The 16,302-nt window shown below is 42.5% G+C and overlaps 1 protein-coding gene across 1 annotated transcript in view; it reads right to left on the bottom strand.

Annotated features, from left to right (window-relative positions):
* HTRA3 (HtrA serine peptidase 3) overlaps positions 1–16,302 on the bottom strand; it is a 54,162-nt gene that overhangs the window by 21,740 nt on the left and 16,120 nt on the right. Inside the window, exons 3-6 of the mRNA XM_084857150.1 lie at positions 11,551–11,773; positions 9,947–10,141; positions 3,264–3,296; positions 155–269 (exon numbers count right to left, since the gene is read on the bottom strand). Coding sequence (XP_084713276.1) covers positions 155–269; positions 3,264–3,296; positions 9,947–10,141; positions 11,551–11,773 — 566 coding nt within the window. The remainder of the gene's footprint in view (positions 1–154; positions 270–3,263; positions 3,297–9,946; positions 10,142–11,550; positions 11,774–16,302) is intronic.

Genomic DNA, 16,302 nt, shown 5'->3' with positions numbered 1-16,302 from the left:
GCCTTCCCTAACAACACCCCTGGTGCCAGGTACATATAATACTGGAAAACTGTCAGGATGACCTAGGGCATTTCTCTTGAAAAACATTTGCATTTAATTGGATTCAAAGCATCCTTCTCTAGTCAAATCCCCCTCTATTGCTTACACATTTTACCTTTACTTTGTTTGTCATAATTCTCTGAGAGGAACTGAGTGATACGATCAGAAGGAATAGCAAAGGAAATTCCTGCAGTAACCTTTAAAGTATTGATGCCAATCACTTCGCCATCCTGTTAAAATAAGATATGGACACAAGTTTCATTTATTTTTTAAAAGTTTTATCTTTAAAAAGAAATGCATTCATAACAGTTTGTGCTTTGCTAAACAGATGATGATGATGAACTACCAGAAATACATTCAATATGCAGGTGGAACCAATGTACTGTTGCACATACAGAATTGATGTCAATGTGTTTTCCCATTCACTTCAATGGAAAAGGCAGCTCTGCATGTGCAAATGGCAGAAGCCAATGAGAAGTCTTCATATGCAACAGAGATTAGCCCTATTCAGCTGCTCCTAATCTTATGCAATCAGGGGGAAGGCAGGGATGAAAGGGAAGGGGCAGAGCTGGTATTCCCCATGCCCTATGGCTCTAATTCTCGGAGGAGGAGGAGGAGGAGGAGGAGGAAGGCCTCGTAAGGCTATGCAATCATACAGTGTTAACATCTACTGTACACATAACATCAGAAGATAGCAAAGGTCTCGCTGGTCCACCTCTGGGGAGCTCACCAGCAGGGCATATCAAATGTCCCCAAAATCTAGCATCTGTGTCTGAACATGGAGAATGCAAAGATGATCTGAATCAACCATATCATGCAGTGCCTAAGCAGCCTTAGAGGCTCCACCCCTCCCCAGACACTAGAGGCTACAGATGTCATCAGCCAGCTATTTGGCTTTCAGCTCCACCTTGTCAGCCCAAGGGCAGAGAGACTATCTCCGTCAGCAAACAGTATCTCCCAGGGATTCAGTCACAGACAAAGCTGTGCTCAAAACAAATGACTTGATGAGGGTAAGTCTCGTATTTTCTTGCACTGTCCTGATAATTTTAATTCTGTCATAGCACTGGGTGCAAAAAGCCATGTGTGTGTGTGTATGTGTGGCATATTTGCCTCAGTCCAGGTAAGCAGCCTGAATTCTAGGCTTCTGGCAAGACACTTCTTCCCCCACTCCCACATAATACTGTAAATTGTCAATACTGTCAATTCTGACAGTGCTGATAATCCACGAAGTGGTTTGGTGTGGGGGGAAGTGCACCTGGACTGCAGAGCAAGCATAGTGCAAAAGCCACAGGTGTGTACATGGGAACGTTGGTTGGGAGGGTTTTCCTCTTGCGGTGTTGTGCAAAGACTCACAGCAGAGATCCATGAAGAAAGATATGTTTCCATGTCTGGATCTCTTTTACTGGACAGGGGCAGATGACTGCAAGATCTTTTTCCTAGCTTTGAAACAGCTCCTGGAAATACAACACTGTCAACCTTGGCCATGTGCATGTTGCACTGCAAACTGACATCACCATGCAGCTCCAGCAAGGAAGAGGACCGCTCCCAGCATGTGCCAACCATCAGACTTTGCACAAAGCTTGTGTTCTGCACATTCTACTCAACAAACTGTCGAGTGCGCAGACTGGATCCTCCCCACCCAACCTCTACCTGCAGTGATCAGCCCTACACAGTGATCAATTCCTGCACTTCCTCTCTCCATTATCTTCTGACTAATTACTATCTTGCTTGCAGATCTTTGGCCAGTTTTGCTTGAATGCTACACTGCTTTCCAAGCATAAAAAGGCATCTATGAACAATTCCATAGGCTTCTGTTGATGAAACCGAATCTACGTGAGCCCTTTGTTCAGAAACTTCCCACTCATTGTTCTCTCTCTCTCTCTCTCTCACAGGCCCTTCCCTTTATAGTCTTAGTGGTGTGGGCCTGTGGCACTGCCTGGCCATGTATACTACGTGGTTAGCATGTTGCATCACACTGTCACTTGTGCCTAGCACAAGCTCTGTAGGCATTGTCTGCTGAGGCATTTGATGCTCCTCTTTCTGATTAAATACTTCCCAGAAGAAGGGGTCCCCCTCACCCTTCTGACATGGAGAGGGTTGGGCCTGGCATTGACTCTCCCCATCGTTGCCTGCACCACATACACAAACTGTCCACACTGGATTGTTTCAGTGCCTTGACCAAAGAGCTGCACCATCCTCAGTTATTGCACCAGTTTCATTTTGTTACACATATGTGACATCATGACTTTGATTAGGGATTGGGGAAAATTTAGTTTGGTTCACATTTTAATATGAATCAACCTAATTCACTCTTTCCAGACTAATATGTGAACTGGAATGCAGTTATTCTTGTTTTCGCACTTCTCCGAATATTGGGATGTAGTTCTTGGTTCAAAAAATGAGTATAAAAATGTATATGGTAGGAAATATAGTGTACAAGAGACTACATTAGGGGAAATGTATGCAAAAATGCATATATGAGGGGAAAATGTGTACAAAAGTGTGTACAATTTTGTGTATATGAAACGGTACGAAAATGTTTATGAATTTTTGTGCAGACTTAAAAAAAAATCATGAACTGATGTTGAAATGGGGTGGAACGTACTTGTGCTTGAAAAAATGTGAACGTTACAGAAAGCGAAGCAGACAGATTCATCCATCCGCACTTCTGATGCTGGACTGATGCACTGGCCTTTGCACCTGATCCTAGCCACTTGCCTTGCCCAGTGGACCAGAGGGTCAGGCGTTTACAGCATTTTCAGATATCACAAAATAAATCCAAGGCATCTGCCATAGCTCAGTGATGGAACACATACTTTTCATGTACAGGAAAAACAGGGCTGGGCATGACCTCTCCCATCTTGAGATGTTGGAAAGCCACAGCCATTCAGAATAGACCTGGAGATCAAGAATATAAGAACTGGTTTGGATTAGGAGAGACAGAGCTGGATATCATCACTGCCTTCATGGACCTGTCCTCCTCACACTCCTGTTTTCATGGCATAGGAAAGAAAGATAAACATAGGCTCTGATTTTGTGACATCTGAAAACATCTGCTCTCACTTTGATAAATACACAACAACTACATGATTTCGCCAGACTGAGGATATAAAGACAACACTTTTGGTAACTACTTCCAATTTCCCCCTTTTAAAACAACTATTTCACCACATTATGCAAGCAAATAAATATAATTAGGCTCTGTTAATGTAAGGAGCTCTTACCAAGTTTACCAGAGGTCCTCCTGAGTTTCCATACTGTAAAACAATACCAGAGAATGTTAAAATGCATTTCACAATGTGAAAATCATATTGCAAAGAGATTTAGGGCACAGTCCAATGTATGTTTAGACAGGAAAAAAGTCCTCCAGTTCCCTGCATTATTTGATTAGTAATTTCACGCTCTGTGCCTCACAAAAAGGTACAGTGTGTGCACTTCACTGACTTCGGGTGTAATCCAATGCACGTTTGGAGAGAAAGAAGTCCTACAACCGGGATGGTGGCTGAGGTATGCTGAGCTACGGGACTTTTTTTTGTCTAAACATGCATAGGATTGCACCCTTATTTTCTTAAGGATCAGATTGAAAGGTGTAGGGAAGTCAACCCATGTTTTATCACTAGTCAGATGTTCGTGCCTCCCGCTCACTCTAGAGAAAGACAGAAGTGATTGAAGTGGGTGGCCACTCAGTTGCCCTCTCTCCTCCACACACTCTCTCCTGCATGTCTCAGGGTTGGAACTTTGCACCTGTGACACTGGGAAGTTCAAGCAGCACATGACAGAGTTGTCTGCCTCTCTCCTCTCTTCCGAGAAATGTTTTGGTAGGAGACCCCACCACACACAGGGTGAGGGAATTACAGTTGAGTCCAGCATGGCTGCCCAGGCAGTGAGAAAAGGCAACACAACTCTTGCAAATCCACAGAGTTGCGGACCCTGCCATAATCGCCTCCTAAGCAATTGCAGAGAGACCTTGCCTACCGCAGCATCTCTTTCAGCACCACTGAGAGGCGCTAGGCAACAAATCTTGGTCATTACAGAGACCCAGGAAACAGCACTGCTGCTACTAGCAGTCAGTAAATAGTTCACGGTAGCCCAACTAGTGAATGAGGATTGGTCAAGAGTTGAAACTGACCCTTCAAGCTGATGCGCTAATGGATAACAATGCACCAAGTTCTACAAGGTTTAAACAAAAAGACAAGGATAAATGTTTAAGCATGGATTCCACACATTTATACCAGTCAATAGGAAACATTCCACTATACCCAAGTAGTCCTTGTCATTTTATTATTTCGGGAGAAGGAGCTTGGCCAGAGCCTGGGAGGAAGGAGCTTGGCCAGAGCCTGCCGCACCAGTGGAGCCTGAGCCTGTGTCTGTCTCTGTCCCCGCCCAACAGGGATGTAAGGCGGGGCTGCCAGAAGCAGCACCTCAGCAACGCGCCAAGGGCGTCTAACTAGGCGTCGCATAGGAGGCGATCTACATCACACTGTGTGGCCTGCCTCACGGGGCCCTTGCCAAGACCCGCGGCCACCCAGAGAGAGAACAAGGAGGCCACTACTGTTGCTGTGCTGAGTTTGGTTCCAGAAATATAAACTGCATAGGAGACAGAGCTGGAAATCCAGGATTTCCGGAAAGCTGTGCTTTACGGAAAGCAGGCTTCTCTGAAAGCCCTTCCCTTGTGAACCTTGTGATTCAGCAGCTCCTCTGCGTGTGTGAGTTTTAAATTTCTCCTTCATTGGGGGAAGGGAGAGAAAGGAGAGTGCAAACAGTTGGAGGTGGTGTCTCACAGCAATTGTTATTTGTTTACATTCGTTTTGGATTTAACTTTGGAAATAGGTAAAGGAATGGTGCTCACCAGAAAGGCGTACAGAGCCCTGGGGATCATACAGAGTGTCCCTCTAAAAGGCTGAAAAAATCAAGCGAAGATTACCCAGTTCTTTCCAGCTAGGGAGGAAAAGAAGGGGATGGATGACGACGCTTTACACACATCAAATTCCATCTTAGACTGGTTTGTATGTCTTAAAGGCAGCATTCAAGATCTAAAAGAGGACGCATCATCTGTAAATCTTGCATTAGAGTTGGCAGCTGCCGAGAATAGAGCATCACATGAGTTAATGCAGCCACCTGTAAACAATAATCGGCTGCACGAACTGATGCTGAGACAACGCTCAGAGTTCGCTCGCAGTGATGAAAAAGCAAACAAGGAAGAGTCCTCCCATCAGAGTAACAGCCTACCAATTGAAGGCTGGCTCTCTTTACTAACGAAGGATATGGAACACGTTACACTCTTCCTGTCGGAATGCAACAAACTTCTGACTACGCTTGTGGATGCCTTTAAAAGGGCTGCCCCCAGACTAAAAGAAGAGAGTCAAGGGACGAAGCCTAGTAAATATGAATCACAGGCAAATAAGCTAATAGTGAGGAAGAACAGGATATGCAAAAGTGTGGTTAGAAAGAAGGAGAATAATCAATTAAAGAAGAGTAAGAATATAAAAAATATAAAGGGGGCTTGTTTTAGGGAAATGGATTTTAAGAACCTTCTAAAATTATTAGATAATCCCAAACAGATAATAGAACAGACAACTAAGATGGAAATTAAGAATAAAGAAAATAAAAACGGCGATGCCAGACCCCAGCTTCACAATGCAGAGAGGCCCTCGCTACAGCCCTATCCATCCACACTAGCCCAGGATGAGGATGCTAATTTACAGGACCCATGGTCACCTGTGCTGTCAGGAATAAAAATATGCCAGAAGATGTCTTTAAATAACAAGAGCTGGAATTTAGCAATGAACTGTAATAAGCTAGTTTTATCCAACTACCCTAAACCTAAAGGGTTCTTAGCACAGAAGGAACGTAAGTTACATCTTCTACAAATCTTAGATAAGGTGTTCCCAGGCTTGTTTACCGTCATTGACCTAGTATATGTGGAATATCTGTACTTCAACTATTTTTGCGCTAGTGCAGTGGTCACCTTTCGAGAGCAAGGTTTAGCCAAAACTGTGTATAATAGCAGGGGCATATTCTTGGAAAAGGGGATAACAGTCTTAAGATACTTTGAGAACCAGGCACCCCCATTGGCTATAGCTGGCTACTCTTACATTCAGATAAAAGGTAATGGAGCTGAGGAAGCTAGCAGCACTCAAGATCTAATTGATCTGGACTCCATTGAGGAAGTCCCCTCCAGCTATAAAACCCTCAAGACTCAAGGGCCAAAGTGCATTGCAAATATTAGTATTCAAGATGCTGACATTCAAGAAGAACAGCAGTTACTGGGTGAGGGGAAGAAACCATTAACCAGTGAGGAAAAACTGCTCCTAGACTCCTTTGGTGCCCTGCCTCTAGAAGCACAAAATGAAATTGTGCAGAGCTTCGAGGCTCTGAGAATTCTTCTAATAGATTTGCAGGCAGAACAAGAGGGATCTACTGATAGCAAAGGTGTACACTGGGTAGCAGAGGATCTTATCCTGGCAAAACAAAACAGTAGCCTGAAGGAAAGGAAGGGAATTATGCAGGAGAACCCTGAGGTGGAGAGGAGTAGCCAGAACTGTCGTATTGTAACAGAGATTAATCCAATAGGAAATAAAAGCATGCAAAAATGTACTGGGAGGGACTCAGCTTCTACAATAGCTAACGAAAATTCTGTAGTTCCAAAGTTTCCCACCTGGTCTGATATGAGATTTTTAGAAGATGAGGAATTGGCCAAGTCTGAGAGGATACCAACTCCTATTTACCAGACATATGCTGGCCATCCAGTGATCTCAAATGTCAGCAGGTTGAGCCCAACAGCTGATGAAATCGAATATTTGGAAAAAGAGATGGGGGCTTTTGAGAGGGGAATGCAAAAAAATCAAAACCGAATGAGAAGCAAGGACATCACTATGAATTTCGGATTGCCACCTACCCTGGATTGACAAACACAGTGCCAACCTAATTCCCAGTTAAGACTTCTATCCTGGAACATTGCGGGATGGTTGAGTAAAGTATCAGACTCTTCTTTCATAGATTTCATTAATAAATTTGATATTTTATTACTGAAAGAGACCTGGGCAAGGGAGGAGTTAGATCTGAATGGTTTCGCTGCATACTCTCTCCAAGCGGTATCTAGTCACACGGGAGGATGCTCCAAAGGGGGTCTGAGTTTGCTGGTTTCCACTAAACTCAGAACCTCCATTACTAAACTAGTCCATCTGTCTCACCTTGCCACTCTTTAGTAATTAATCTTAGATCGATGGGGCTACTGATAATAAATGTCTATTTGCCCCCGCAACAACAAAAACAATCAACTAAGGATAACTGGTCAAAATTGGAGGAGTATATTAATAAGATGTCTGTCTTGTGTCCAGAAGCCTCCGTGATTGTGGCAAGGGACTTTAATGCCCGGATTGGGCAAAATGACGAGGACTTGTATTCTCATTTTCACATATTACCTCCTGAAATAGAGGAGGTGCACCCATTACCTCTTAGACAATCCAAAGACACGAGATGCAACTATGCTGGGCTTTGCCTTATGGAAATGGTAAACAGACTGGATCTAGTTATTTTGAATGATGGAGTAGAGGGTGATAGGAAAGGTGAATTTGCTTTTTTATCTGCTTTGGGTGCGTCTACAATTGATTATTTCTTAGTTTCCTACCATTTGCTAAATTTGGTGTCCAGCTATGAGGTGGGAGAGCGCACTGAGAGTGACCACCTACTGTTGGTATTATCTTTAAATCTGAATAACCAGATTGCTTTTGCAGAACAGGAGCCAATGCTAAATCTAGAGGCTGAAGTAAGAGCTTCACATATTAAGTGGTCTGCCAGTCTTGAGGCTGTCATAAGAGAGCTATTGTACTCCGCAGCAGTATCCAATTTCGCAATGCTATTTTAGCAGCAGACTCTTCGGTAAAAGTTCTGGATCTGTTTCAAGACCTGATTCTCTCTCTACAAAATTGCTTGAATTATAAAAAAAACATCAAGAGCAATATGCCCTCACCTATAAGTCTAAACCCTGGTTTGACCAGGAATGCATTGCCATGAAAAAATCTTTAGTCAAAAAATACAGGGCCTTGACAACACTCCCAACAAAGTGGTTTGTGTTAAAAAGGAGTTATAAAATCTTAATTAAAGAAAAAAAGAAACAGGCCCAGATAAAGACATGGCAATGTTTGATAAAAGCATCAAGGACAAACGATACAGCTATATTTTGGAGGACTGTCTCTAAGGCCTGGCAGAATACAACAGTTTGTCTGCATTATCATATTCCAGTTAATGTCTGGGAATCTCACTTTAGAGATATTTATGCAAGAGGTCAATACTGTCAACAGGTCACAAAGACTAATATAAATAATTTTCCTGAGTGGCCACCTGTTTCCATGTCAGAAATTACTAACCTTATCTCTAAGCTCAAATCTGGTAAGGTACCGGGGGGGTGATAGCATTCCATCTGAATTGTTGAAGGCTAATAGAGAGTGCTCCAGTGCTAGGTGCTTTATTTACCTTCATCGATCATTCAGCATCCATCCCGGAGGATTGGGGGCTTGCTATTATTGTCCCAATTTATAAAAAAGGGAAAAGATAGATCCTCCAAATTATAGACCAATCAGCCTGCTAAGTATTATCAGCAAATTATATGCCAGCCATCTTAATGAAAGACTGCAGAACTGGCTAGAGCAAGGAAATACGCTGCAGGACGAGCAGGCTAGTTTTAGTTCAGGGCGATCTACAGTTGATCAAGGATTGGTTCTTCAACATCTTGTTGAGAAATATTCTTCCAGCAGCGGGACTCTATATGCAGCCTTCATTGATTTTAAGTCAGCTTTTGACTTCATTTCAAGGGATAGATTGTGGGAAAAATTTGAGGCCACAAATGTAATTTTATTATTAGAAGCAGAGCAAATTTCTGTAGAAGCTTATGCATGGGTTTATAAGATAAATCTTTGGTTGAAGATTATTTTCTTTCCTGTGGGAGTGGCCCCATTAACTTTAATTGATGCCTTTCAGACAAAATGGATAAGGCCATTCGATGAGAAGTTACAAAGTCTGGGATTCTCCCCTAATGCCCTTGTAGCTCTCGGATACGAAAAAGCCAACGTTACTATCCGTCAGCGAATCTGGGATATTGAATTGCAAAAGGTTTTAGGTTTGGCCATACTGATTTCAGGGACAATGGGAGGGCACTCTTGCCTGCAAATTATTTGTCAAATCTGATTTTTCCCAAATTCAGAAAGGCTTTTACATTGGCCAGATTCAATGTTTTGCCATCTGCACTTTTGGAAGGCAGATTTAAGAGGGTCCCATATCAAGAACGCTTATGCCCTTGTGAATCAGGGGAAGTGGAGACAGTTGGACACGTTTTGTTTTATTGTTCTTTTTATCGTGATCTTCGATGCACTTTTATTACCCCGATTTTACAACAAATCCCTGGCAGATCTGTTTTATTTTACTTATCATATTTTTTATCTGATCAGAATCCCCATATAACAGCAAAAGTGGCCTGTTTTTGTGCAGCTGCTATCACTTGCCGGAGGGTGTTGACAAAATAATATTATTTTAACATTATTTTAACATTGTAATAATTTTTTATATTGGGATTGTATGGTTTTAATCATGTTGTTTTGTGCTTATGTGGTCTGACAGCATGAGTTTTGTACATTTGTTATTATTTATGCGCTGGTCTTGGACCAAAATAAAAATATTCATTCATTCATTTTATTATTTAGACTGCTTTCAAACAGTTTCTTTGAAGGAATCAAAAGAAGTGTTGACCGAGGGCAGAATGTGCTGGGCTGCTGCAAACTGGAAAAACTGTCAACTGTGATACTTAACTGTATTTCCATTAATAGTGGTTTTATGGATGGATTGGTAGAAAATGACCAACAGGTACTTCATTATTTTTGAGATTTACTGAAGTCATGGTGCATATACTTACATTGATAATAGCATCAGTCTGAATGTAATCCATATCAGAATCCTTCAAGCCAAGCTCTTTGCCATCGCGTTGTGCTGTACTGACAATACCTGTGGTCACTGTGTTTTGTAAGGCAAAGGGGCTCCCAATAGCCACAACAAATTCCCCAGGTCTCAGATCACCAGACTGGCCCATTGACAGGGCAGGCAATTTTTTCTGGAAGATAAAAACCTGATTATAGCTAAGCAAATCAAACCATCAAGCTCACAGGAAAAATTTTAATGACATTATCAGAAGTAGGGTTCAGGCTGGAAAGGATATTCCTGTGAGCAAAAGTAGTAATGTCACAAATGTAGTTGGATTGGCATGTGAGAGATTTGAAGTCACGTTTTTCCCAGCTATGAAGCTCACAGGGCAACTCTGGACAAAGTCCCCACCACTTAAGGCAAGGTGTGTGTGTGTGTGGGGGGGGTCTGTTTGTCTGTCTCAAGCCAGGGCTCCCAACAGCTAGGCTCCTACCTCCTGCGCTGTGTTTCTACCACAAACCTCATAGACTGAACTCTGCTTTCCAAGGCTGCAGTACCAGCCATGCCACCTGACTGAACGCTCAGTAAGCTGACCCACAACAAGCAGGCCCTGTCCACCAGGCCTTGTATAACCTGAAGAGCTTACATGTCAGAGTAAATAACTTACTCGTCTTACTGCAGAGGACCCCCCTGAGTAGCTATGATTGTAAGCCACCTTGAGTGCTATTTTCTTGTAGAAAGGTGGGGTACAAATCAAATAAATAAAGTCAGAAAATTTACCTATTTGAAATCTAGAAAAAATCTTTGGTTCACTTCAAGTACTAGTTTAATTTTAATTTTAAAATTACGTGTTCAAATGGATGGATTGATGCCTCAAGAAAGCGAGAAGAGATACAACACACCAGATTTATTGATTTAAATGTAATCAGCATTTAGCAAATATTGGGTGCATTTCCTTTCATTTATTTATTAAACTTCTAAATTGTATTCTATGCCTACCAGATGCCTGGTGCAATGTATAATAAAAATATATTAAATCTTCTCATAAATGCAAGGAACAGAGGAGCAAACACACACTCAAAACTGTACACAATAAAATTTGGGAAAATTAAAATTGAAGAGCAACAAAACATTATACAGACTTAAAGTCCTGACAAAAGAGAATAGTCTTCACTGCCCATCTAAAGCAAAACAAGGAAGAAGCCAATCTAAGTTTGCATGGGAAAGAGTTCCATAATTGGGGTGCTGCTACTGGAAAGGCCTGGTCTTGAGGTTTCGCCAACTCAGCCTCTTTAGGTGGTGGGACATATTTCAAAGCCTCTGATGATCACCAACTGGGGGCACGTTCATATGGAAGGAGACAGGCCTTCAGGTATCCCGGCCCCAAACCATTTAGGACATTGTCAGTCAAAGCCAGCACCTTGAATGGTGCTCAGAGACAAACTGAAAGCCAATGACGTTGTTCCAAGACTGGTCTCATGGGGTCTTCAAAGCACACTCAAAGTCTAGCCACTATATTTTGCACTGGCTGTACATTCCAAACACTTTTCAGAGACAGCTACACATGCAGCGCATTGCAGTCATCTTTTCTCTACCTACCCGTGGATTAATCTTTATTGTTGCTATGTCAGATTTCTTATCAATGTCTTTGATTGTTGCATCATATGTATCCCCATTCTGTAGCTGCACTTTTAACTGTTGCCGTCCAGTCACTGTACTGCTGCTGGACACTACGTGGGCGTTGGTTACAATTAAACCTGCGTCTGACATAATAAACCCAGATCCACTCGAAAGAGGAACATTGCGACCAAACAGAGGATGCCTGTAAAAAAATGCCATCAGGGACATTTCTTAATCAAAACAGTTTACAGAAAGAATAGAAGTAGGACACAACAATCATGTACATTGCTCTAGGGCTGCACCTGTGATATCTGAATCAGGAGAATCACCAGATCCCTATGACATCTGAATCAGGAGAGGCTGTGCAAGTACTGGACCAGTGCCTGAGCTCAATAATGGGCCGGATGAGGGCCAATAAACTGAAACTGAATCCTGGCAAGATGGAAGCTCTGTGCATGAGAGGTTCCCGAGTCCGATAGGCTCACTGCCTGTTCTGGATGGGGTTGCGCTCCCTTTGAAAGATCAGCTCTGTAGTTTGGGAGTACTCCTAGATCCATCACTGTCGCTGGAAGCCCAAGTGGCCATGGCAGCTCAGAGTGCCTTTTACCAGCTTTGGCTGGTTTGCCAGCTACGGCCTTTCCTGGACAGGGATAGCTTGGCCACAGTGGTACAGGCGCTAGTAACCTCAAGACTGGATTACTGCAATGTGCCCTATGTGGGGCTGCCCTTACGGCTGCTCCGGAAGCTGGAGCTAGTGCAGAACACAGCAGCTCGGCTGTTGTCAGGAGCTGCCCCTTTCCAGCATGCAACTCCTTTCCTGAGGTAACTGCACTGGCTGCCAATTCGCTACCGGGCCAGGTTTAAGATTTTAGTACTTGTGTACAAAGCCGTAAACAACTCGGGACCAAGATACCTGAGACAGCACCTTCTCCCTTACCAACCTGCCCGGTCACAGATCATTGGAGGGCTTGCTCCTGGTGGCCCCACATGGACCTATGGCCCAACTGGAGTCCACCAGGAGAAGAGTCTTCAGCGTGGTGGTCCCCTTTCTTTGGAATTCCCTGCCCCTGGAGGTCAGGCAGGCACCAACATTGCACTGTGTCCGACACCGCCTGAAAACAGCACTGTTCCAGGAGGCATTCCTTAATTGACCAGTTACGTTTTTTATTGGCATTGTGTTTTTAAACAAGTAAAATTTTAATGTGGTGTTTTAATCTTTTTATTCTTTTACTGTTTTATTTTTTGCATTCACCACTCTGAAATCTGTTCTAGATATGGAGTGGTATATAAATATTGTAAATAAATAAATAGATTTGTTTTCAGAAACTGTCAAAAATAGACAGTGCCTGTACCTGAATGATTTTGTATTTTGTCAAATCCTTGCAGGATTTAATTGGTGCTTGCTCAGGATGCTTTAACCAATGCTGTTTATTTGTATGTACTGCAGGGATAGACAACACAGCCCCCACATGCAGCCCCCTCTGGCCTTTTTGTGCCTCCCCCCCATGCCCCCTCTTTCTGTGTTGCCAAATTTGCTGTTGAAATTTGGTGGCACAGCTGCGAGTAAAAATAGCCTGCCTTTAAAAGGCAAGTGCGTGGTTTGCTGCCAAAATTCAGTGGCATGGCTATGGCAAAAAGGGCTATTTTGCTTTTAAATAGCCCCTTTTGCTGCTGTTGCACCACTTAATTTCAGCAGCAAACCACACATTTGGCTTTTAAAGGCAGGCTATTTTTGTTTGTTGCTGTTGCTGCCACTGCACCACCAAATTTTGGCAGCACGCCCCCTGGGGGTGGGGCTTGGGGGACCAATGCAGCCCCCCGAAGCCTGGAAGTTGCCCACGCCTGATGCATTGTCCTGTTTTATGCTTATTCTGTAACCTGCTTTGTGTGGACTTTGTACTAACAGGTGGAATACAAATAATTCAAATAAAAGCTTTCTGGGGTCTTTTTATCTTACTAAAAGCAGCTATAGTCCTTCCCCCACTCAATTTGGATCAAGGCTGCAGTCCTGGGAGTGAACTGGATTGGCATTAGCCACAGATGGAGAAATACAGGAGCACAACTTTTTTGGATGAGTGATTTACATTGGGGAACTGGTGCAGGGGGAAGAGTTAAACCCACCTCCAGCATGGTGACACCAATCTAAATTGGGGCCAGGGGTTGGGGGAGAAGAGCAGTGGTGGCTTTTAGGAGAATAAAAATACACTGGGAGATCAGCTCACAGATCTACTGCATCAGATGTAGTTTGGCTCTTAGTGTCAGATTTGTCTGGTAGAGCCCTGGCAGGGAGTAGCCCTCAAGGCAAGGGCTGGCCAAAGACATTTTACTGCCTGAGGCAAAGGACAAGATGGCATCCCCTCTCCCAATCCCACATATGGAAGCTTTCGTTGAGACTAGTGACAGAACAGCATCCTTCATTGCACCTGTGGAGAGCAGGCTAGCTAATGGGGTGTAGAGAAGACTGTGTGGCATACACAGCCCTGCTCTCAAACACCTTACCACTGCTCTGCACCCTTCACCACCCGCCCATGCCTCACTTTGCCTAATGGTAAGGCCAGCCATGCTCTGGACTCCAGAAAATGTCTGGAATGGGTCCAGAAAGCCTCCATCCTCATATCATGCTGGCCATTGTTTGGCCTAGTGCACAAACAAAGGTTGATGACACCAAGGGGAAACTCTGGAAAACCCTCCCCCGTGCAGTCTGGGAGGCAGAAAATGTGGCATGTATCAAATGTCTCCTGAAAGTGCACTTGTTCACCCAGGCTTTCCCTGGCTTGTAATTTATTGTAATTAATTTTAACTAATCATGCTGCTCCATTTTACCGCTCCTTGTATTGCTCTATACTATTATTGTAATTGGAATTGATTTTAATAATGCATTTTAAATCTGATTTTAATATTTATATGTGAATCACTTAGGGATTTTATTATGTTAAGCAGTATAGAAGTATCCAAAATAAATAATAAATAAGGGAGCCTCAATCCAGAAATGTTCTGGATCTACCATTCACATTCCAATGAGTACCCAGAAAAAAATAAATTTGGTGGGCTAAGATTATTCCCCAGGCCAGAACTGTGGGAGTTAATGCGTCCCTGTTCACTACCAGTTTTTAAAACTCTCGTGACATGGAGAGGGGGAGGAGGCCCCATGGAAGTCGATGAGGGAGCCCACTTGGGCAGGAGCGCCTTGTGTACATCACAGAACAAAAAGGATCAGAGCATCTATCTGTTCTCATGTAGGGTCTGTTCTTCATTTCTGAGAAGCTACATATTTGTCCACAAACATATTAAGGCAGATTTATGCTAAGAGCAATGCAGAGACATAATATATTGCTTTAGAGTGACAGAAATGACTTTATAGCAAATATACCTATTTGTCTCCCTTGCTGCTTAAATTTGTCTGACCACATGGTATAATTGCCAGGGTTGCTCGTGCCACAGTTTCATTTGTTGTAAGGAATTTTAAAACAACTGTCTAATGGCAGCTCTTACCAATGGAAAATGATCAGATTGTAGTTTCTGAACCACCCCTACAAAAAGATCAGTGCTCTGAAGCCTGCATTTCCATTGAGATATACCTTTCTGCTACTCCCCCTTTTTAATTTACCTGTGAGTTAAACTGTAAATGCTCACAATAAATAAGCAAAACATTCCCCCACTTCTGTCAATAAGCTTCTTGATGTCTACGTGCAATACAAGAGGCAGCACTGAAGAGAGAACAGATAAAATTTACCAAAAATTACTAAGGAACAAAAACAAATGATGAATGGCCCAATAACAGCAAATGAAATGGTGGAAGCAATAAAAAAATTAAACTGGGAAAAACTCTGGGACCAGATGGAATATCAGGATTATATTATAAGAAGTGTGAAGAAGAAATTTTACAACAGTTGAAAAATATGATGAACGGTATTTTAGAAAAGGGGGAGATAACGGAAATATGGAAAACGGTATATATAACATTAATACCTAAAGAAAGACAGGATTTAACCTCAACAAAAAACTATAGACCAATCTCATTATTAAACAATGACTATAAGATATTTGCAACAATTTTGGCAGAAAGGCTCAAGAAAATATTGCAGGAGTTTGTATAAGAGGACCAAAGTGGTTTCCTACCAAGGAGACAGATGAGAGATAATGTAAAAACGGTCTTGAATGTGGTGGAATATTTGGGAAAACACCCAGAAAAACAAGCAGCTCTGATCTTTTTAGATGCAGAGAAGGAATTTGATAATTTCAACTGGAAATTTTTAATTAAGATTTTAGAAGAATTGGACTTTGGGGAAAACTTTATAAAATGGGTGAAATCGGTATATACCGATCAAAAGGCTCAAATAATTATAAATGGCAACTTGACTAAACCTTGTGAGATACAAAGAGGAACAAGACAAGGTTGCTCATTGTCACCACTACTGTTTATATTGGTTTCAGAATTATTGAACAGAGATATAAGACAAGATGATTGAATTATAGGAATAAAGATTAAAAAGGAGAAATATAAGATGAGGGCTTTTGCAGATGACTTGGTGTTTATGTTGGAAGAATCATAGAATCATAGAATAGTAGGGTTGGAAGGGGCCTACAAGGCCATCGAGTCCAACCCCCTGCTCAATGCAGGAATCCAAGTCAGAGCATCCCTGACAAATGGCTGTCCAGAATCTTTAAAGGGAATTGAAATTTTAATGAAAAAATTAAAAGAATTTGGAGTGGTGGCAGGGTTCAAATTTA

Source organism: Heloderma suspectum, chromosome 5 (genome assembly GCF_057233095.1).
Source record: "Heloderma suspectum isolate Gila_16-S chromosome 5, 16-S_ref, whole genome shotgun sequence".
Taxonomy (NCBI): Eukaryota; Metazoa; Chordata; class Lepidosauria; order Squamata; family Helodermatidae; genus Heloderma; species Heloderma suspectum.
This window is presented reverse-complemented; position numbering and strand designations above follow the sequence as displayed.